Genomic DNA, 22,312 nt, shown 5'->3' on the forward strand with positions numbered 1-22,312 from the left:
ATGTCTTGTGAACCAGGATAATTTATATTAACACAACAGATTTTAGATTCAGATGTGTCAGGATCTGAATAATATTAATATATCTAATCTAATTAGTCATGTTAAGCGGACTAGCAAAAATCTGATAAGTAATAAGAATTCCTGATCATATGATTCAGCCTGTATCCTCTCAGCTGTGTGTGGTATTTGTGCAGCAGACATTCAGCTTCCTCCCCGAGCATCTCACGGACTGTACCACACCGTGAGTTCCCCCCTTTCCTCACCCTTGCAGTGGGCCGCTCCCCCTTCTTTACCGCCCACTTTGGTTGAAGCCAAAACAGAACATCATGGCGATTGATGGTAAGTAGGCCAATAACGGCTCTCCTCTCCTTTTAATTAACTTCAGCTGGAAATGATACGTGTCAGCGGTGATTTGCCTCTGTTTGAAAGTGTTCGTGAGCTCAGGAGATGAGTGCTTGGTTCGGCTGGAAGCAGTGAAAGTTGTTTTTTCTAATTTTCTTTAAGGCGGTAATTTCCCTTTGCAGTGTGATAGAAGAGAGGCAGGAGGAAGCTGGAAGCGGCGCTTGCTCTGTTTGTAAAGGTGGTGCTGAAAGGAAAGCTCCACTCCGCTCTTTAAACTGCATGACATTCATTCAGACCGAGCGTGTGTGTGTGTGTGTGTGTGTGTGTGTGTGTGTGTGTGTGTGTGTGTGTGTGTGTGTGTGTGTGTGTGTGTGTGTGTGTGTGTGTGTCAATTTCACGGAACTCGAGCTGTCATTTGGTTTGCAGTCTCGCTGCTGCACGTCTGTGCTTTACAACTCGGAGCAGAGCTCACACAAACCACATTAACGCGCTGTTAATGCGGATAATGAATGCCGTGATTTCTATTCCAGTGTCCACCGTGTGCTTTTACTGCTCACCTTACTCCGATTATGTAACTTTGCAGGTTGTAAGCGGCTTTGGTGCTTAGTTTGTTTGATCACTTTGGATCCCAAGCTCACATTGCTGCGATACATTAAATGTCACAGGAAGGCAGACAGACCATAGCTTAATGATAGATTTGTATTAATATAGAGTAATTAATATAGAGTTCCCTTTTTTGTGTTGATAAGACAGAACCTTTTCTTTATCCTATCAAGTTATGGACCAGTACGAGTGAAAAGCTAGAGTCTGAACTAAAGGTGCAATATAATGAACCTCCTAAGACCCAAACTCTTCCAGGCAGCATTTTTAATTTCTCTTTGATATTTGGGCTGATTGGGGCCCGATGAATGTAAAAACAAAGAATTACCAGATTATTTTAAGAAAAATGAGAGCCACATATGAGGATATTTGTTTAAAATTTCGATAGAACAGTAGCAGTATAATGTCCTCGTAAGTGGATATCAGGCCCATGTAGAGCAAAATTTAGTATTTTGGTCTAAATAACCCAAAATGTGATGTCCCCCCCCCCATTAATAAATTGTAGCTGTTGCTGGTAAGGAGGAAAAGCCAGGTATCCAGTGATTGTAAAGTTGTTGGTCCTGCCCCACTCTTTCAGTCTGCATGCTGACGTGTCCACGAGCATGGCATTTAATCCCAAATAATCTGGTTTCTTCCTGTTTTGTGAAGGTGCTGAATGCATAGGATGAAATATTATATGAGTGTAGATGAGCATACAAGCCAGTGTACTCCATTGTGGAGTCTTTACAGGAAGTTGTTAACATTTTTTAATTGCGTTATTTGAAACAATTCTCTATAATTTTTTCAATCTCAAACATAACTGTAACATTTTGTTACAACATTTTTCCGCACACGACTCCCAGGCCAGTAGGTCAGAGTTTTACTAGCCTCTAGTAAGTACAAAAAAAGCTCATTTAATTGCTTTACACACTGCTGGTTTAATCAGCACAAATATTTCAATGATGAAAATTCATTAAATTCAATTCCTTTCCCAGTTTTAGACTTGTCCCTGCAGGCATCGCTGCTAAAAAGAGAGGTGGGCAACTGCTCTCAGCCTGCGGCAAAGTTTATGTGTCAGATTTATACAACACTAAAAATGCAGTCATTTGTAAATCTGACAAACCCAGATTTTATCCGGAGTAAAACATCGAAATCAAATCAAATGACTGTGAAAATCTATCATTATAAGAAATATTTGAATTTGAATTTTGTATCAGGCAAGAATTGGACACCATTCTTCTCCCAAAAGTCCAGCAGGAGGTCTCCTCAGTTCCCAGACTGTCTTGAATGGTAAACATGGCCGGGCCCCAACTTTATTGAGACATGTTGCTGCCATCAAATTCAAAATGATCTTTTTTTTCCAGTCTAATCATTTGAAATGACTTTTAAGTTCTGCTGTGAATAAAATCTGGGTTCATGAGATTGTCAAATCATTGCATTTGGTTTTTATTGATATTTTACACAACATTACAACATTTTGGAACCAACTTTTCACAGGCCTGTTCACAGGTGCAGCGGTGCTGAAAAACCCACACAGTCTATGAAATGCAGAGACAATAAGTCAGTGTTCGTCCTTTTAAATTGATGTGTTCAGCATTTCATTGTGTGACTGTGTGAATATATGCTGGAGGATTGATTTCAGTTTAGTTAATTTAATATGTTTGATACTGTATGCTCTCCTGCTGTGTTTCCCTTTTGTTTAGTATGTAGAATATCAGAGTTGGAGATGGATATTCAGAAATGTTGCCCACCTACTCAGTGTTGGGAAGGTTACTTTTAAAATGTATTCCATTACAGAATACAGAATACATGCCCCAAAATGTATTCTGTAACGTATTCCGTTACGTTACTCAATGAGAGTAACGTATTCTGAATACTTTGGATTACTTAATATATTATCATGCTGTTTACAACTACGTGAATGTACTATTGCTGTGATTTATTACTGTTACTGAAGGTCCGCGGCTCCGAACCGTAGTAAAGGGACCTCTGGCTAATACGTCGGTTCGTGTCGGGCTCGTAGCCGAAAACTAGCTTTACTTTGTTGTCTGGGTCAACTTTGCTTGCGACAGAGAGAGGCGTTGAAAGGCTGCTCCAACGGAACTTATTGTTTTTGGAGGAAAACACGAACACAGTGTACAGTCGAGTCTTAATAGCTTACTTACAACTGGGCTAGTCAGGCACTCTTCTTGGCTGCAGTGGTTATTATTATATTTACATGCTTCCAGCTCCCGTTTTTGCTCGATGACAGCTCGTACTTTTCCTTTTTCTCCCTCCTCGCTCACAGACACATAACGGGTATGGCAGTCCATTCTCCCTGCAGCACGGACTACACTGCCCATGATGCTACATTCTTTAGAGCTATACCTGTAGCATTCTGCCTATTAGCTTAGCACAACAACAACAAAAAGGCCTCTCTCACCCAGGAAACACGCAGAGAGAGAGCGTCACCTTGTAACCATGGCAACCGTAACGCTGCCGTTTGGAACAACAGAACGTAGCTGTCAAACAAAACCCAAACAGTCCTGACCCGCCACAATATGAAACAGGGAAGTACCGCCGTGTAATCCATTTATTTCAACAAAGTAACTGTATTCTAAATACCACCTTTTTAAACGGTAACTGTAACGGAATACAGTTACTCATATTTTGTATTTTAAATACGTAACGGCGGTACATGTATTCCGTTACTCCCCAACACTGCACCTACTCGGGCAGTATCCAAGCTTATCTATTCTTGATTCTTTGCACAGTACACAGAAGATAAAATAAACATATGTGGACCAACGTTTTTCAACACAGAAAACTGAGGCAACATAAAAACATCACTGATAATGGCACTGGTGTCATCTAAATCTTATTATCTTAGCATCTGAACCTGTAAAAGTTTAGTTCTCGCTAGTCTTTGGAGGGAGGTGATAAAATAATAGGTCGTGAGGAATACAGGACAGCAGAGATCACCTCTAGAAAACAGCACAGTGACGTGAACTCCAGCTGTAATCTAGGCAAATAGACCATCCATTCTCTTTGGGCCTTCGGGCTCTGATCAGCACATAAAGTAAAGAAACACTTTAAGCGTGAGAGTCATTCATGTGTGATGGAAGAGCTAAATTTGCTGCTGCAGCTTTGACAGTTTGCTTTTTTATGTCTAAAAATTTAACAACAGGTTCAGGACTTTAAACAAAACAGTGGATGAAACATGTCAGAAATTAGTGGTCACTAAATATATTAGAAAGCTTTCCACTAAGGCGTAGGTCACCGCCTCTGTTCTGCCACCATCATGCCTCCTCCTTCATGCCATCTGACGTAGAGCTTTATTCAACCACACCCGTAACTTCCTCACTAGCATTAGTCAGCAAAGTGCAGTTTCCTGAAGAGTAGTGGTTTGCTGGAGCTAGTCGGCCCCGCCGAGATTTATGGAGCAGCTGTGGGGCTGACTGACACCTGCAGCATCCAGGGATCGGTCTCCCGGCACCAGTGGGAGGCTGTGTTTCTGTCTGTACTTGTGATGTTAGGTTGGGTGAACGTCACGAGGTGTTGGAAAACACAAGTCGATTAATTTCAAGGCAACGAATTGAGGTGTGGGGAAGGCGTGTTTAGATCACAGCACATCATCTAATTTAAAGTAGGGATATTTCTGATGAATAATTTACGAGCTTTTTAAAAGAGAATTAGTCTCTTAGTAAGAAACACTTAAAACTGAGCACAAGCTAATGGACCAGATTAAACACCGGCCATGCTAATATTGCATTTTAGATGAACGTTTTTAGTAATCTCTGAAACTTGCGACATGCTGTTTATCAAGTTACACGTGCACAATGTCAGCTACGTTTGCAGAATGGTGTTCAGACACCTGCACCTGTTGTTACTTGTCTCTCCGCTCGCATTATGCAAGTTTTACTTTATATCACCAACAAACAGTCGCTCATTTTCTGCATCAAAGTTTACCGGTTTGCACAGCTGTCATCTACTTTTCAACCCTCCTCGGAGAGGACGTGTCAGCCGCCTGTTGGGACAGCAGCTTCAGCTAATGGCAGGAGATGGTGTAACATCTTAGAACTAAAAGGCAAGCAAGGCTGCTGTGCTTCAATAATAGGGCTGCCACAAATGATTATTTTGATAGTCGACTAGTCACTGATTAATTTTGCGATTAGTTGACTAATCAAATCATGCATCTATTGGACGTAAAACATACAGCTTATTGCACCAGAATGCATCTGCTCTTATGTAACTATCATTAGCTTACAGCTTTAAGTGTTTAAGGTATGTGCTAACTAAAAATAAAGACAAGATGATAGTTTATTAAATTTTAATAAAATTTGCAGATTGTTTTGGTGAAGTTTAATAAACTCCTTGCTATCTAAAATATAACAGGACACCGGAGTATATTCTCAAGCATCTCACACTTCTGATAATCAGCTGTCTGCTTGACGTTTATTCAGCTGTGTAAAAACTATAACTTTAATCTCAGCCAAACCGATTTACTCAGGAACAAATAAAATACTAAAAAAAAAAGCCAAACAATAACATTTTGAAGTTATCTGAGTGACTTATATATCATGTTTAACCTGAGTAGCGAAAGATGGCAGTGGGTTTGAAAACGATTTGTCCGGTGTTCTCACGGCTCTAGTGAGCCTAGCCCCCGGCTAGCTATCGAGCTAGTGGCTAACAGACGTCTCCGAAAACGTCGGAGCGCTTTTGAAAATATGTGATGTCTTGATAAACTGAGCAGATATTTGAAGTTTACACAGTTACATTCTCACCTGAAAATATGTTAAATGTTTATTTTGTGACCCAGAAAGAATAATAAGAGTAATATTAAAACTAACTCGCTGCCCCCAGTGTTGACAGCTGCGCTATGAATTCTGGGACACAGCTTCTTCTTCTTCTTCGAGGTTTAACGGCAGCTGGCATCCTTGTACATGCAGTGCTGCCATCTTCTGTTTCAGTCCGTCATTACACTCTTAAATCCTACTACTTCTTCCTGCGTCTTTTGTGATCTTACAAAGCTTCAAACGATCGACTATTAAATCAGTCGACGATTTTGATAGTCGACGTAATCGTGACTAGTTGACTAATTGTGGCAGCCCTATTCAATAATATAGGAAAGATTTCTTCAACCAACTGTCATTTCTGGTGCAAGATAGTAGAGCAGTGTTTAAACTGCTGGTCGAGGAATGATGCACAACTCTTAATATCAAGATCACTGGCCAGTGAAACTCCTTCTGTGCTGTCAACACTTTTAATAATGTAGTATGTAAATCACTTTAAACCCCAAAGACATGCAAATGTGCAACATATGGATGGTTTCACTGTTTAAGAACAAAACATTTATTCTTGAATTAAATATTAGAAAAAGTGGTGAAAAAAACAAAAACAAAAACAAATTTATTTTCAGTTAAATGTCTAAAAAGAAAATAAACGAAGGGATATCACCAACTTTACTTGGGCAGTCTGTCTGTGTGTACTAACACCTATCTGGGAATATTTTGCAGCTCACGTTAGCTTTTTATTTTAATGATTAATCACTGGGTAATCCTCTTTCTTGGCCTGCAGCTGACTGGCCTTACTGTTTCTCCTCTCGTGATCTGCATTAAGGAGGAGGGTCAGTCTAACCAAAACCTGCTGCAGGTTGAGAACTGATTCTTATGCTGCTCCATCAGTTTTACCAGAGCAAAGCAAAGATGCACATGTTGCACGTTGCAGACAAGAATCAGTTATTATTAAATCTTTCATTTTAGAAAGCCTGTATGTATTCAGCTTCTCATGCACCCATCTCTTCATCTATAAACACAATAGGAATCTGTGGGAAAAGCAGCAAATTCTCACATTTAAGAAGCCGGAGGGAGTCAGTTTGCAGAAGCTTTTGCGCACTTGAATGGGAGATGAATTTAAAGAGGAAACTGGCAGGAACATTATAAGCATTGTTAATTTTTTCCTTTTTAGCCTGAAGGCTTGAGTGAAGTGCGGCTCTCCAATTCCACCTACCTCGATGCCTACAGGCTACTTTAGAGAGTACTGGGAGACTTTAATAATGTATTCAGTGACATTCAGCTGTGTCATCAGCTCTGTTTATTTTACTAATGCGCCGCTGAATCGTCTTAAATCACCATTATCAAAGCCTGCTGCTTCCCAAATGTTAGAGCTCCTAAAGCATCACCTTTGGACTTGCCCGCCACGCTGTTTGTGAAAAGATCACTGAGCAGTTTAAAGGAGCTTGTGCAATGTTAAAAATCTCTAACAGTAGTCTTTAATTTGCTTAAAAGGGACCAATTTTACAGAAACCAAATGTTATGTCGACGGGCTCCACTGCATGCATCAGCTCCTGCAACAAGCTGTACTCAGATCGACTGCCGCTCCAAATGGATTTCACATATCCCGGTTAAGTCCGGCTCTCTGGCTGGCAGATCGAAAGCGGGCAGCTCGCGTGCGTGCTGTTCTGTCTGCGCGGCGTGCATGAAGACCTGTCGAATCCTGAGCTAGAGCCAAGTGCAGAGTAGGCAGGCCAGGATGTGTTGAGCTGTGGAAATATTATGTGTTAAGTGGAGCTCTTCGTGTTGACATTTAGACTTCCAAATCGAAGTGAAATCCCTGCCAGGTCACTTTGCTTCTGGCACCTTTTTTCCACCGGTTTTGCTAGTTAGAAATATACGGCTGTCCCATATGTTATTTTAGATCTGATAGACAAAACATCTGAAAACATTAGGCCCATGCTTCCTCTGGACTGGAGACTCCATCTCCATCTTCCTCTCCATCTTCATGACATGTCACTGTTTGTTACTGCAGAGCGAGAAACAGGATGTGAGGCGATGATTGCCAGTATCTGCCGACCATTTGAGATGAAACAAGCTGTGAGGCAGCGTAGCTGGAAAAGAGCACATGTTCCTTGGAAAGCAGTTATTAGTGTTAATTCATTATATGATGCTCCAATTAAAGTTCATCCCATATTTTTAGAAGAATCTGGATGAACTGACCACGTGAGGTGTTGCATGCAGTGAGAAACCTGTGGACAATTTTCACCTGTTGATTAGCTTTAGCTGTTTTTGCTAATTGGTTTGTTTTCAGGTCAACTTTAAGACGTAGTGTTTAAATCTAACGGCATGAGGATTTCTGTTGTCTCCACGAAACATTTGAACAAATCTCTGGTTAACACAACTCAGCATTACCTGCTAAAAATATCAGCTGGTAGAGTCCAAAATGAAGTTTTTTGGTCCATATTGACATAATATCATCACACAGATACTGCACATTTGTCAGGTGCTCATCCATGATGTGAAACACTCAGACCAGTCCATCTGGCTTCACATTCAAAGTTACTTAAAGGGGGGGTCCCAACCCCCGGGCCATGGACTGGTCCCGGTCTGTGAGTCGTTGCGAGAGTTGAGGCTCGGGTTGACATTTATGGTTTTCAGGGTTTTTATTGTTTGTTTTTTAAACCGTTTTTATCATTAACTCAGTTTCCCTGGGTCTTTTCCTGTGCATCGTGAATAAATGTTCTGTTTTTGGTATCAGTACTGGTTTTATTTTGTTGTATTTATCCGCAACACTTTAAAGGCCGGTCCGTGAAAATATTGTCGGACAAAAACCGGTCCGTGGTGCAAAAAAGTTTGGGGACTTCTGACTAAAGTACTTTTTTTCCTCCTGAAAAGAAGGAGAAGAGGGACCTGCTTTGAACTTCAGCAGATCATGTTGACCAAATCTACATGCCTAAATTATCTGATTAGCTGCCATGTGATTGGCTGATCGGATATTTGTGTCAAAGCAGTTGGATGGTGTACTGACTGAAGTGGCCAGAGAATATGTTTATCTACCTATTTTCAGAGGTGGGAAAAAGAAAACATCGCCTAAACTGCCAGCTCAACTGACCGAGCAAAGACGTTGTATTAATGTTAAATTGTCATCTTCACTGTTGGAGTGTTCAGCATTATATATTTGAACTTTGATGGTGACTGGTTTTGTCATTTATGGTACGCAGTGTTGGGAAGGTTACTTTTAAAATGTATTCCATTACAGAATACAGAATACATGCCCCAAAATGTATTCTGTAACGTATTCCGTTACGTTACTCAATGAGAGTAACGTATTCTGAATACTTTGGATTACTTAATATATTATCATGCTGTTTACAACTACATGAATGTACTATTGCTGTGATTTATTACTGTTACTGAAGGTCCGCGGCTCCGAACCGTAGTAAAAGGACCTCTGGCTAATACGGTGGGTTCTGTGTCGGGCTCGTAGCCGAAAACTAGCTTTACTTTGTTGTCTGGGTCAACTTTGCTAGCGAGAGACAGAGAGAGGCGTTGAAAGGCTGCTCCAACAGAACTTATTGTTTTTGGAGGAAAACACGAACACGGTGTACAGTCGAGTCTTAATAGCTTACTTACAACTGGGCTCGTCAGGCGCTCTTCTTGGCTGCAGTGGTTATTATTATATTTACATGCTTCCAGCTCCCGTTTTTGCTCGATGACAGCTCGTACTTTTCCTTTTTCTCCCTCCCTCGCTCACAGACACATAACGTGTATGGCAGTCCATTCTCCCTGCAGCACGGACTACACTGCCTATGATGCTACATTCTTTAGAGCTATACCTGTAGCATTCTGCCTATTAGCTTAGCACAACAACAACAAAAAGGCCTCTCTCACCCAGGAAACACGCAGAGAGAGAGCGTCACCCTGTAACCATGGTAACCGTAACGCTGCCGCCTGGAACAACAGAACGTAGCTGTCAAACAATTCAATTCAATTCAATTTTATTTATATAGCGCCAAATCACAACAAAAGTCGCCTCAAGGCGCTTCATAGATACAGAGAAAAACCCAACAATCATATGACCCCCTATGAGCAAGCACTTTGGCGACAGTGGGAAGGAAAAACTCCCTTTTAACAGGAAGAAACCTCCGGCAGAACCAGGCTCAGGGAGGGGCGGCCATCTGCTGCGACCGGTTGGGGTGAGAGAAGGAAGACAGGATAAAGACATGCTGTGGAAGAGAGACGGAGGTTAATAACAGATATGATTCAATGCAGAGAGGTCTGTTAATACATAGTGAGTGAACAAACAAAACCCAAACAGTCCTGACCCGCCACAATATGAAACAGGGAAGTACCGCCGTGTAATCCATTTATTTCAACAAAGTAACTGTATTCTAAATACCACCTTTTTAAACGGTAACTGTAACGGAATACAGTTACTCATATTTTGTATTTTAAATACGTAACGGCGGTACATGTATTCCGTTACTCCCCAACACTGATGGTACGTAAACAAAAGTTAAAATTGTTAATGAGCTAACAGAAATAGTCTATCTGGACTGAGACAGGCTGAGAGGAACCTGAAAGGACTTTCTGTTAAATCTGTTTAACAGATTAACTAAATTAAACTCACTGGTTTGATTAAGAACACTGTCAGGTGTCATTATCAGCTTCAAAGACACGATTAATCCTGGACTAAAAGGAAAGGCACTGAAGGCTTCCACAGAAAAACTTTGACTTGTTTTTATTGTAAGATGAAGATGAAATGTGGACACAGACCTCACTCATCTCTCGCAGGATGGGAAGCTTTTAATGAGCAAGCATGTTTCCCTTGGACGCGCTCACGTGGTCCATGTGTTTTACCCACTGGCACAACAAGGATACAAAGATGAATCAACAATGCTTTTGCTGTATATTTGATTTTCCTGTCATTTCAGCGCTTGTTATCCATTTGAGGCAGACTGAGGGATTTGTTACTGGGAGGATTTTGTGCAGTTTAGTGACTGATTGGCTGTCCACTTGGCATAGGACCAACGAGGGAGGCTGGCAAAAAAATAAAACCGATTATAAGCAAGTAGAGCAAATGTTAATTCATAGCTCATTGTGACATCGACAGACTTTGTTCCAGCAGCAACATCCAGAGACAGATTGAGGTTTAAATATAACAGCTGTGGCTTGATTTGGAGTTAATTGTCTGTCATCTTAATTTCATGTTCAAGCTATTAACATCTTATGAGTGACACTAAATTAGGCAAATCAGGTCTAAAAATAAAGAATCAACTTTAGTATGTTTAAAGAAATGTTTCCATCTGCTGCGATGTTGGATGCTACTGTATTACGAAGCTGTGATTTCACACCGGGAAGGAAATCCAGTTCAGCAGACCGTGCTGTGGAGATGTAGGTATGAAGGGAACTGGTGCTGCTTTGCCATCTTAGAGCTGAGCTGTTGGTAAAGTAGGCTAATCTTTATTATACTGTATCAACCAGCAGCTAATTGGCTTAGCTGGAGCTTATTCTGAACTCATCGCAGCACAAACATGTTTCATGAACAGCCTGATGTGGCACGACTTTCCCTCCTGCAGCTTCAAGAAAGACATTTAGTGATTTTCCTGCACATGGCTCAGTAAACTCAGTTGTACTCGCCTATTTTTGGCTATTTGTTTAATATAATTTATTAATAAACGAACCGAAATTAGTCATTCAGCATTTTTTCACATACACATTAAAAAGTCAGGGGATTTCTGGTGAATAAAAAGAAAATACACCTTCTTGCTATTTGTTTAATTCAAACATTTTTGTATCAGGCATACCAAATATAACTTTAATTGTTAACAAGACAAACACAACAAGTTTGTCTCCCTGAGTTTTCTTTTCGTGACACTTCCTTTTCTGCACCGACCTCAAACAGGAAAAATTATCTGTCCGTTTTTGTTTTAGCTGAACTTTCTGTGCCGCAGCCCGAGTTCATCCATCTCTGCTGGCCAGACACGTACGCCTCGGCAGCCTGATTACAGGAGGCAGGTCGAGGAGATTCCTTAAAAAATCTGGGACAAACTCTATAAATGCTCCCAGTCTGGCCCCAGACGTCTGAATGAGGAAAGACTGGGAAGCCACAGACTTCACCTTGATTTAGTTTGCAGAGCAAGACATGCTCCCTGGTGAAAGCAACGGGGATAAACAAGAACCTCAATCTTCATGTTTATTAATGACAGCAGGCAACTTGTTTGAAGATCATGTGATCATGCGAGCTTCCATGTAATGACAAAAGCCTGTCTGTCCTTTTACATCATCAGCAGACATACACCTGTAAACTTGCTGCATAAATCAGATTTTCTTTTCTCGTTTCTGAATTGCAATATTAAAAGTTTACACACTGAAGCTTATCTGGAGTCTCTTATCTTCACATACGTCTGATTGTATGTGAAGAACTCGGTAGGAATTTTCCTCAAAAACTCTGTAGCTACTAGAGGTGGGAATCACCATACATCCCACGATACGATATTATTGCAATTTTTAAAAATATTTTGCGATATTCAGATTCTGTACATAAAGGTAAACTTTATCAATATTCATTTTATCTAATATCAAAGTCTCACACTCAGTCTTTCTCTCATTTCAGTTTTATTGTTGACAAACTGAACGGTTTGTATTACAGTCTAGTCCAACTTAACTGAATCAACCATCTGGTACAATTATAGCTATTCTGAACTATGCAGTTTATGAAAACTATGCAGCCCCTTCAGCAACTGAAGAATTTGAAAGTAAATTAAAACAAAATATAATTTTACATTAAATAAAAAAGTTTTAAACGTAATTAAAATAAAACATGTCTTAAATTAAAATAAGTAAACTGTCATGTTTATTGCTGCCAAAGTTAAACACATTTGGACAGTGAAGGAATGTCAGGATTCTTGCTCAGAAAAAGGATCAACATGCTCTGAAGTCAGAGCACAAAAACCTTTTTTGTAACAAAATATCGATTTCTGCTGTCCCTGTATCCATACATTATTAGCAAACAAAATATCACGATGCTACACAGTATCGATTTTTCCCCCCCACCCCTAGTAGCTACATCATCCGTCGTTTATATTGTCGACTGTGCTTGTCATGAGTTGCGACAGGAAAAGGGAGATAATAAACGGACTGGTAGCCTGTTAATATGCTGCTTTGGTTTTTTTGCTGTTGGACTACAACCCAAATTCACACACATTGATGCAGAGCTTTAGCGAAGCTATTAAGTCACTTTAATGTATCACAGAAACACCAGTGGATGCACAGTGGATTCCCACTATCTGCTTTGTAGTTGGTTTGTAAAGGTTTTGCTTTGTCATGGAGAGACTAGTCAGTTTGAGCATTGGAATGCAGCGATGCCAACTGAAATGGCTGTTTCAAGTTTTTATCAGCTAAATATTTGGCTGGTAGCGCGATACGAGCAACCAGCACTGCGGACTGGCAAAGGGGAAAATGTTATTTTCGACAAACATGAAGTCTGTGTGTGTTTACTGTGTGTGTGTGTTTGTGTGTGAGATGAGTGAAGGAGGAATGAAAAAGGAGCATCCTCCCACACACAGCTGCCAAATCGAACAGCAGATCCGTCCTCGGCTGCTTGTTTGGCAGGAAAGATTTCAGGCGCAACTTTCTTAAGAAGCTGTGTTTACATGCAGTAACTATCTGTCATACACCGGCTCAGGTCTTCAGGTTTTATCAGGTTTTCCTTGGCATTGGGTTAATGGATTGATGGCACTTCCTGAGGCTGTTTGAGCAGCGCTGAGTTGCTTTCATGTTCACTGAAAACTGATGGTGGTGCTAATGATGCTGCGTGTTAGCTGTAACAGTGTGAGAGCTGGATGTGGCCATGTTAGGAAGCCTGAGGTCTTTACTGTGAATCGCACAGATACTCGATGCTATCTGAATTCACTTACCGTTCAAGATTCAAAGCGTTTATTGTCACGTGTGCACAGAAAAAGCATTTCTCTGTACAATGAACAAATAGATAAAATACAAATAGCATGGATAAATAAATGGAAACCAAAAAAATTGAATTTGAAAATAGATTTACAGTGGGGCAAAAAAGTATTTAGTCAGGCACCGATTGTGCAAGTTCCCCCACTTAAAATGATGACAGAGGTCAGTAATTTGCACCAGAGGTACACTTCAACTGTGAGAGACAGAATGTGAAAAAAAAATCCATGAATTCACATGGTAGGATTTGTAAAGAATTTATTCGTAAATCAGGGTGGAAAATAAGTATTTGGTCAATAACAAAAATACAACTCAATACTTTGTAACATAACCTTTGTTGGCAATAACAGAGGTCAAACGTTTACTATAGGTCTTTACCAGGTTTGCACACACAGTAGCTGGTATTTTGGCCCATTCCTCCATGCAGATCTTCTCAAGAGCAGTGATGTTTTGGGGCTGTCGCCGAGCAACACGGACTTTCAACTCCCGCCACAGATTTTCTATGGGGTTGAGGTCTGGAGACTGGCTAGGCCACTCCAGGACTTTCAAATGCTTCTTACGGAGCCACTCCTTTGTTGCCCGGGCGGTGTGTTTTGGATCATTGTCATGTTGGAAGACCCAGCCTCGTTTCATCTTCAAAGTTCTCACTGATGGAAGGAGGTTTTGGCTCAAAATCTCACGATACTTGGCCCCATTCATTCTGTCCTTAACACGGATCAGTCGTCCTGTCCCCTTGGCAGAAAAACAGCCCCATAGCATGATGTTTCCACCCCCATGCTTCACAGTAGGTATGGTGTTCTTGGGATGCAACTCAGTATTCTTCTTCCTCCAAACACGACGAGTTGAGTTTATACCAAAAAGTTCTACTTTGGTTTCATCTGACCACATGACATTCTCCCAATCCTCTGCTGTATCATCCATGTGCTCTCTGGCAAACTTCAGATGGGCCTGGACATGCACTGGCTTCAGCAGCGGAACACGTCTGGCACTGCGGGATTTGATTCCCTGCCGTTGTAGTGTATTACTGATGGTGACCTTTGTTACTTTGGTCCCAGCTCTCTGCAGGTCATTCACCAGGTCCCCCCGTGTGGTTCTGGGATCTTTGCTCACCGTTCTCATGATCATTTTGACCCCACGGGATGAGATCTTGCGTGGAGCCCCAGATCGAGGGAGATTATCAGTGTATGTCTTCCATTTTCTGATGATTGCTCCCACAGTTGATTTTTTAACACCAAGCTGCTTGCCTATTGTAGATTCACTCTTCCCAGTCTGGTGCAGGTCTACAATTCTTTTCCTGGTGTCCTTCGAAAGCTCTTTGGTCTTGGCCATGGCGGAGTTTGGAGTCTGACTGGTTGAGGCTGTGGACAGGTGTCTTTTATACAGATGATGAGGTCAAACAGGTGCCATTCATACAGGTAACGAGTGGGGGACAGAAAAGCTTCATACAGAAGACGTTACAGGTCTGTGAGAGCCAGGGATTTTCCTTGTTTGAGGTGACCAAATACTTATTTTCCACCCTGATTTACGAATAAATTCTTTACAAATCCTACCATGTGAATTCATGGATTTTTTTTTCACATTCTGTCTCTCACAGTTGAAGTGTACCTCTGGTGCAAATTACTGACCTCTGTCATCATTTTAAGTGGGGGAACTTGCACAATCGGTGGCTGACTAAATACTTTTTTGCCCCACTGTATGTGCAAAACAATGGCAATCAAAATAAGCAGTGACACAGCTCATAACTTCCCTTCAACTCATTCATGTCTCCTAAAAGGTAAACCTGTTTCTCCATCACCTGTTCAGCTCTGATGATCCAGTAAGGACGTCTCCTGGTTTCATCTTCATGTTTCCCTCTCACCACATATCCAAACCGATATCATGGCCAAGCAAACATCAGCTGATACTAGAAATTAATATTAAATAAATTCTAACAACAGCTGATCAAGCTTAAACGTGCTGCTGTTGTTTAGCGCGACATCCGCTGGTTTCCCCGTTCTGGCGCAAAGTGGGCGATAAACAAACAAGAGAGAAGATAAGCTGATCATTGATCAGTTTAATGATTGAATGAGAGAAGAAGAGGCAGCTGTGCAGCGTAAAGACGCAGAATAAATCCAGCTTTGTGTCTTTTTTCATTCTAGCTGAAGTCCGGGACAAACTGTGTTCCTTTTCATATCAATATGAAACGCGTAATATTTTCTCTGAATGCGAGACGATTACGTTTTTTAGGGGATGGTTGGCAGCTCTACTAACTAACCTTATGAATAAAATAAAGTTCACTATCAGTAAAATCATAGCACTCATCCAGCTGTATAGAAACTCCGTCATGCTAGCTAGCACGCAGTACGAGTTATTGTAACTGACGGTAAAAACTCAGCAAAACGAAAATAAACTCCACCTAAATTTGGTTTATATCTGACCCAGATAGACTGCAGCTCATAACTTCTTACCTGAAGTTCAGTTCACCTGACATCCGGACCGGCGGCCGCCTTGGGTCTCTGCTCCTCCTGCCTCCCCTCTCCCTCATCCACCTGGCCTCTTGTGGCAGCTCCGCCATAGCCACCGCCAGCAACTGAGTTATTTTTACACATCTGCCAGCATCTGGCCAATCCACCACCTTTCATTGTTTATACTGTTATAAAAAATAAAAAATGAAACACATCATTGGCGCATAAAAACGAAAAATCACCATCGGCCCACCGGCCAGTCCAGCTATGGTAGTAATATATAAATACACTTGTTTTTGACCTGGCGAGCTTTGACTCTGACCCTCTGCTGGCCATCAAAGGGAAGGCAGGTTTAAGGTAATTCAATGTTGGCCTCTCTGTTTAGAGAGGACCTGGCGTCCACATATGTGGACATCACATTTTTGGGTGTCTAGACCAAAATACTAAATTTTGCTCTACAAGGGCCTGATATCCACTTAGGAGGACATTACACTGCCTCTGTTCTATCGAGATTTGCAACGAATGGCGTCTTATGTGGATCTAATTTTTCTCAGAAACAAAAATCATAAAATAAAAAAAAAAATCAGGTAATTCTTTGTTTTTACATGCATCAGGTCCCAATCAGTCCAAATAATGATGAGAAATTGAAAATGCCTGCCATGAAAGAGTTCAGGTCTCAGGAGGTTAAACCCATTTTCTATATTTTCTGTGGTTTGTACAAAAGAAAAAAACCTTTTACTTTTGTACACTTATATTTTATAATTTTGGCATCCCATTTTAAAGTAGCCTTTCTTCTCATTTGTTTCACATCTTTTTCTTTCTTTTTTTCACTGACAAACCGACCTGGACTTTCCACTGTTTCGTTGTTAGCTTGGTACAAGTAATGCTCTGAAGTAAAGGTGTAGATTCTTTGGCTTTACACTGCTGTGAAGCCTTTTGTTTCAGTGCTTTCAGCCTTTTGTTGCCTTTGTTCAGCCCTGTACAAACCACTACACTGTCTAAATTCAGCCAGAGCTGCTCAACCTGTAGGCAGATCCCAGAGGCAGCCGTTGAGCTCAGAGACCGGGAGGCCCTCACAAGTGTGAGTAATAGTTCTGAATTACAGTCACCGTCTGAAAGGCCGTCTGCGGCAGAAAGCTGCTGTAAAGAGTTTGAAAAACGGTGACTGGGTGTCTACCTCATGATATACTGAAGCTTAGGTGGGTGCCCACTGCTGAGCTGAGCTCCACGGAAGCAGAACGTCAGTGGCTGAACTGTATTCTGATGCCAGACTTTCAGATCAAACTCCCTTAACTATTTGTTTGGTTGTTCCCATTTTTATTATGATTGAATAACAGCATGAGATACTGTATTGTTTATGCAACAATCAAACTGTGATACACGAGTGTGTGGATTATTCCAGGATATGCAGAGGGATTAAAAGACACCCTGTGCTTCCAGTTTTTTTCTCATGGATAAGGATCAGTGGTGCTTTGTGCAGTCAGATCCATTTTCAATCCATGTTTAGTGAGCCAGCGAGCTGCAGTCAGATGGATTTAAGGATGTTTTAAAATGTTGAGCCTTTGTTTTGCACAAAGATACACAGTTAAATATTTTACAATCTTATGTTGTGGGCTTTTTAAATGTCAGAGGGGCTGCAGACTGACTGCATGTATACTCAGGTTTGGCTTTGAAGGTGATTCCTCACAGGTTTAATGCTCCCTAAAAGAAAAGTCTTTAGAGTTTTGTTGTAAGTGAACATCTTAAACCACTGCACATTTTTAATGTTGTTTTAATATTCAGTTAGTATGTTAAAGTTTGTATAAGTAACGACGTAATGATGAGTAATGATGAGTGATGATGATTGATTTTTGAAATAAATAAAGGAATAAATAATTTATATTATGGCTGAAACGTAAGAAAAATGCTAATGCAGTCATGAAATCAAACCAAGTTTATTCTCCAATTGGTGTTTTCAAAATTTTAAGCACTGTCCCTTCCACTGTGACCCCTCAGCACAGGTATTTAAACTGGTATTTTTTTCTCTTAAACTCTTCACTAAAGGTGCAATCGTACCCAAAAAATAAAAATAAAAATCATGTTACAACGTTTATCATGAAGGATGGTAAACAGTGAAAGGATGACATATGTGTTTAGACACTGAAAGCTGGTAGGTTATAATGATGAACCAGGGAACCCAGTGAAAAGTACTCTGCAGCACACTTAGCTTAGCATAAAGTCTGGAAGCAGAAAAACAAATGAATGATAAATATTGTGTTAATTAACCCTTTAAAACCGGCCGGAGCAGCACGCTCTGTTTTGTGTAACTATTTTTAAATCTCGGTAGCTCTGCAACCACGTAAGCTAGCACAATAATTTTTTTTGCATATGAAGCCGGAGGAGTTGTACTTACATCTTATGCCATCAGCTTGTCCTCGGTCACAGTTTCCTTCCACATATAGCTTTGCAAAAACTGCATAAAAAGCGCTTGCAGCAATAAAAACATAATATTCCAGAAACACGCTTTGCCGATCCGATCAGCTGTTTGTAACACTTCCTATGTTGGAATAGACGTCAGCGTGAAATTTTGCACGTCCGCCATGACCTGCCCGAAACCGAAAGTGACGTCATTTTCGCGGAAATGTAGTTTTTTACCATCAGGGCCTCATGAGTCTGGACTGGTGTTTTTAAAAGTTATCTTTGACTTTATGACTTTCTGTGTCGTTTCTGGGATGCTTAGGACTCATATTGCACTGCTGGAAATAGTTTATTTTGATGCATATGCTGCTTTTTTGCAAATTTGCATTATAATATTTATTTTCGTTTTTCCTGCAGTGTATAAAAATTGATGTATTTCAAAAACAAAACTATGAAGACACTCAAAATAAATTTCCTGTGGTGGGAAACTATTTTGTGCAACTTTTTTGTATTTACAGTTTTGAGGGATAAGCCTCTTAAATTTCTCTAACTAGAAATATATGTTAAAAAAATTTGTTTTTTTGTAGTTTATTGCACTTTTTTGCAATTTATGTAATTACTATGCACTTAATGCAGACATATTATTAAAATGTGGATTATAATGGTTGTATTGATGTATAGCAACTTGAAATGCTCCCAAAAATGGCTCCACAGCATGTAAAAATATAATATAAGCTCTGACGGACTTGGTTCTATGGTAGGTCTTAAAGGGTTAAAGATAGAGCTGGGCTGGAATAGTTTGTCCACTTTAAGGATTCGTGCTAACCCTTCTTCTAGTTTTGAACAGTTGTTACATATTTACTCATTTCTTTTCAGTTCTTGTGTTATTTTCCTGCGCTTTGCTTGTTCAGAGTGAGACTGTGCAGATAAAGTAGATGATTCAACTCTGGGCAATGTGCTGTGAGCTCCACACATGTATGCACACCACACACTTGTGGTATGCACATAAGAAACACAAACCATGCACATTGCGTACAAAAATAATAATAATGTAAATACTGCAAATCCATGTACATGTTGTAATTACTCTAAAGGCTGCTCGTGTATCAGTGTAAATGACCCTGCTACAAGTGTATGTGTATATATGTTGTGTGTATATTTTGTATATACATACGCACACTGTTTGCACTTTGGATTAGATGGCAAACTTTCATTGTTTTTAGTAATGTACTTTTCAATGACAGTCTGACTGAATGAAGCCTAATTTAAAAGGTAGTGAAGTTGAGCTGAAGCTCACATAACCAGTTATTGTGCATAATTGTGCAATAAAACTTTAATAAATGCAAGAAGGATGTTTCTGTGTTAATCGTCCACATCCAGCCATCACCATCCAGTCTCTGTCCGTGTCTTCTATCCGTGTTATTCCTGTCCTTCTGTGGAAGTGTGTCTGACTGCGTCTGAACATATTTAAATGTGCGACTGTGATGTTTTTGTCTCGTGTTCCCTCCATCGCGGCGTGGCTCATTGAAACTGCATTGTCTTTCCAGGTGGCGAGCGTAACTGTGGAGTACATGAGCTGATCTGCGTCAGAAAAGGTAGGGCAGATCAGAGCTCTGGGAGGTTGACCTTTGACCCATGCACTGCACCTCCCCCTCCACCTGTCTGATCATTTGTCACCACTAAAAAACATCTGTGTGTTTGTTTCTGGCTGTTTCGAGTCGTGTTTACTGTTGGTCTGCTGTACTGTGTCGTTCTGTGTGCTCACTGCTTGTGTTCATGGTGTTTGTAAAGCTTGTAAAAGGTGATCCGTTAGAATTATCTGATGTTACATCTATGAAGTCGCCTTTTTATTTCTATAAAAGAATTCTTTTTTTAACAGGTATGTTTGTGTTTGTCATAGTTAGCGTTTCCTTTATGTATGACCAAGTTTCTAAGATGCTCCAATGTCACGATTTATGGTTTTTATACATTTTTCTGAACAGAAGAGTTACAGTATGCTAGCATCGTTTTGACACTGAACTAGATAAACTGTTGTCATGGCAGCCACACAGCAGTCATGCTGTCACTTTTGCTGCGTGCTTTCATTTGTGATGGTAGCAATTTGCAGCCAGCTTTATTTCAAATGCAGTGAACAAAAATAATGCTTGCAGAGCTGTAGCATTTTAAACATTTGATGTGTTTGCAAAGGTTAAAGCTAAAAGCTAAAATGAGATACCCAATTATGGAATAATTACCTGTAAATTATAACATCCGCTTGTTGCTCTGATAACAGAAGCCTTTAAATTCCATTTTTATTTAACTAATTTAAATTCTTTTAAAAAAATATGCATGACAGATTTTTTTAATTAAATAATTAAAACATTGAAAAAACAATTTGCCCTTCCAGCACTCCAAGATGCCACGATAGGTTTACTTCTATTTCATATTAAGCAGTCATCTGGTCACTCAGAAGCTCAGCTTTACCTCCAGTTAACACTTTGTTTTCATTGATCTAACACAGTTATTCACCGTATTATCACAAACAGATTGTATGTAATTTGAAACTTGACTATATTCAATTCCAAATTGATAGCAGACTGGCTCCATCTTATTTCCATTTTATTGCCGCCTCAGTGCACTAAAGCATTTTATTGTATGGGGAATGAAATGTTTATAATAAATGCAAAATTAGAATCCAAAAAATAATGTTTTGTTAAGCAACAACTATTAGATGGGATTTCAATGATACCAGATAACAAGTTACTGTATTTACATAACTGCATGTAAGGAAACACCAAAGTTAATGTTATTATAAAGTTGTCACAATGGCCACGGGCCGATAGCTAGATCGGACTCGATTGCAGATGACCACAACAGAGACGGCTCAACGTTTTGCAGTGTTTATTATTTAGTCAACAAGTGAATATGTGGCAGGGCGTCGCTAATGATGTAACCGTGTGACAGTGGGGATGAACGGGGGTCTAGAAGGTTGCGACGGAAACGGAGCGGTTGGGTCTGGGAAGAAAAGAGAACAGGGTTAAGAAGGCGGCAGGTGCAGGGTATCCAAGCAGAGGTGAAACTGACTGATAGCGCTTACTGGTGACCGGCATGAACCTCGCTTTGAGAGAGAGGCAGCGATAGTCCAGGGGAGTAGTGGAGAGGCTGGCAGACCTGAGTTCCGCTGTGTCCAAGGTGGTGAGTGAGGCTGGAGGGCAGGCAGGTGAGGGTCCTTGTATTTTTCCTGAATATGAAGATGATCCACGGAGAGCTGAGGTTGAGGGTGATAGCAAAGAAGGTCCAGGGAATCTGAAGCACATGAAACCAAAGTTAACAAGGAAAAAGTGGCAAGAGCGTAAAAAGCCGTAGAGTCAATACCAACGTGAGGTCGTTGACGAAATGGCGGTGAAGGAGAGTCTGAGAGGGCCTTAAATCCTCAACCTGATTGCCCTGAATCAGTCTCAGGTGTGCAGGACTGCAGCAGGGATGATGGCTCCGCCCAGGGGTGGAGACCAAGGAACTCAGGTGCCTGATGGAATTTTCCAGTCGAGTCTCCAGATCCTGACAAAAGTTGTTACAAATTAGTTTTCTGTTCTCTGTTCTGTTTGTCTAAAGAATTTCAGTAATGAAATTGGGTGATTATTAATGTAATCAGGGAAGTCTTCATGTGGCGAGCAATTTTAATAATCTGAAATATTTTATTTACCATGTTGGTAAATAACTTAGAAAGAAGTGGCAAAAAGTCCTTGTAAAAACGGTATTCAAACGCGGGGATTTATTGTTCAGCATCTGGTGGGTGTAACCACAAGCTTTTCTTAGTTCATCTGCAGTGAGTGGTTCGTTTAAATGTGACTCACCGAA

General features: G+C 40.5%; 1 protein-coding gene across 1 annotated transcript in view; it reads left to right on the plus strand.

Annotated features, from left to right (window-relative positions):
• The first annotated feature begins 230 nt into the window (after positions 1 to 230).
• The window catches only part of syt14a (synaptotagmin XIVa), a 60,955-nt gene continuing 38,873 nt past the window's right edge, over positions 231 to 22,312 (plus strand). The window contains exons 1-2 of the mRNA XM_087832760.1: positions 231 to 339; positions 20,023 to 20,070. Coding sequence (XP_087688886.1) covers positions 327 to 339; positions 20,023 to 20,070 — 61 coding nt within the window. The 5' untranslated portion in view covers positions 231 to 326. The remainder of the gene's footprint in view (positions 340 to 20,022; positions 20,071 to 22,312) is intronic.

Source organism: Neolamprologus brichardi, chromosome 19 (assembly GCF_056152115.1).
Source record: "Neolamprologus brichardi isolate AB-2024 chromosome 19, ASM5615211v1, whole genome shotgun sequence".
Lineage (NCBI taxonomy): Eukaryota > Metazoa > Chordata > Actinopteri > Cichliformes > Cichlidae > Neolamprologus > Neolamprologus brichardi.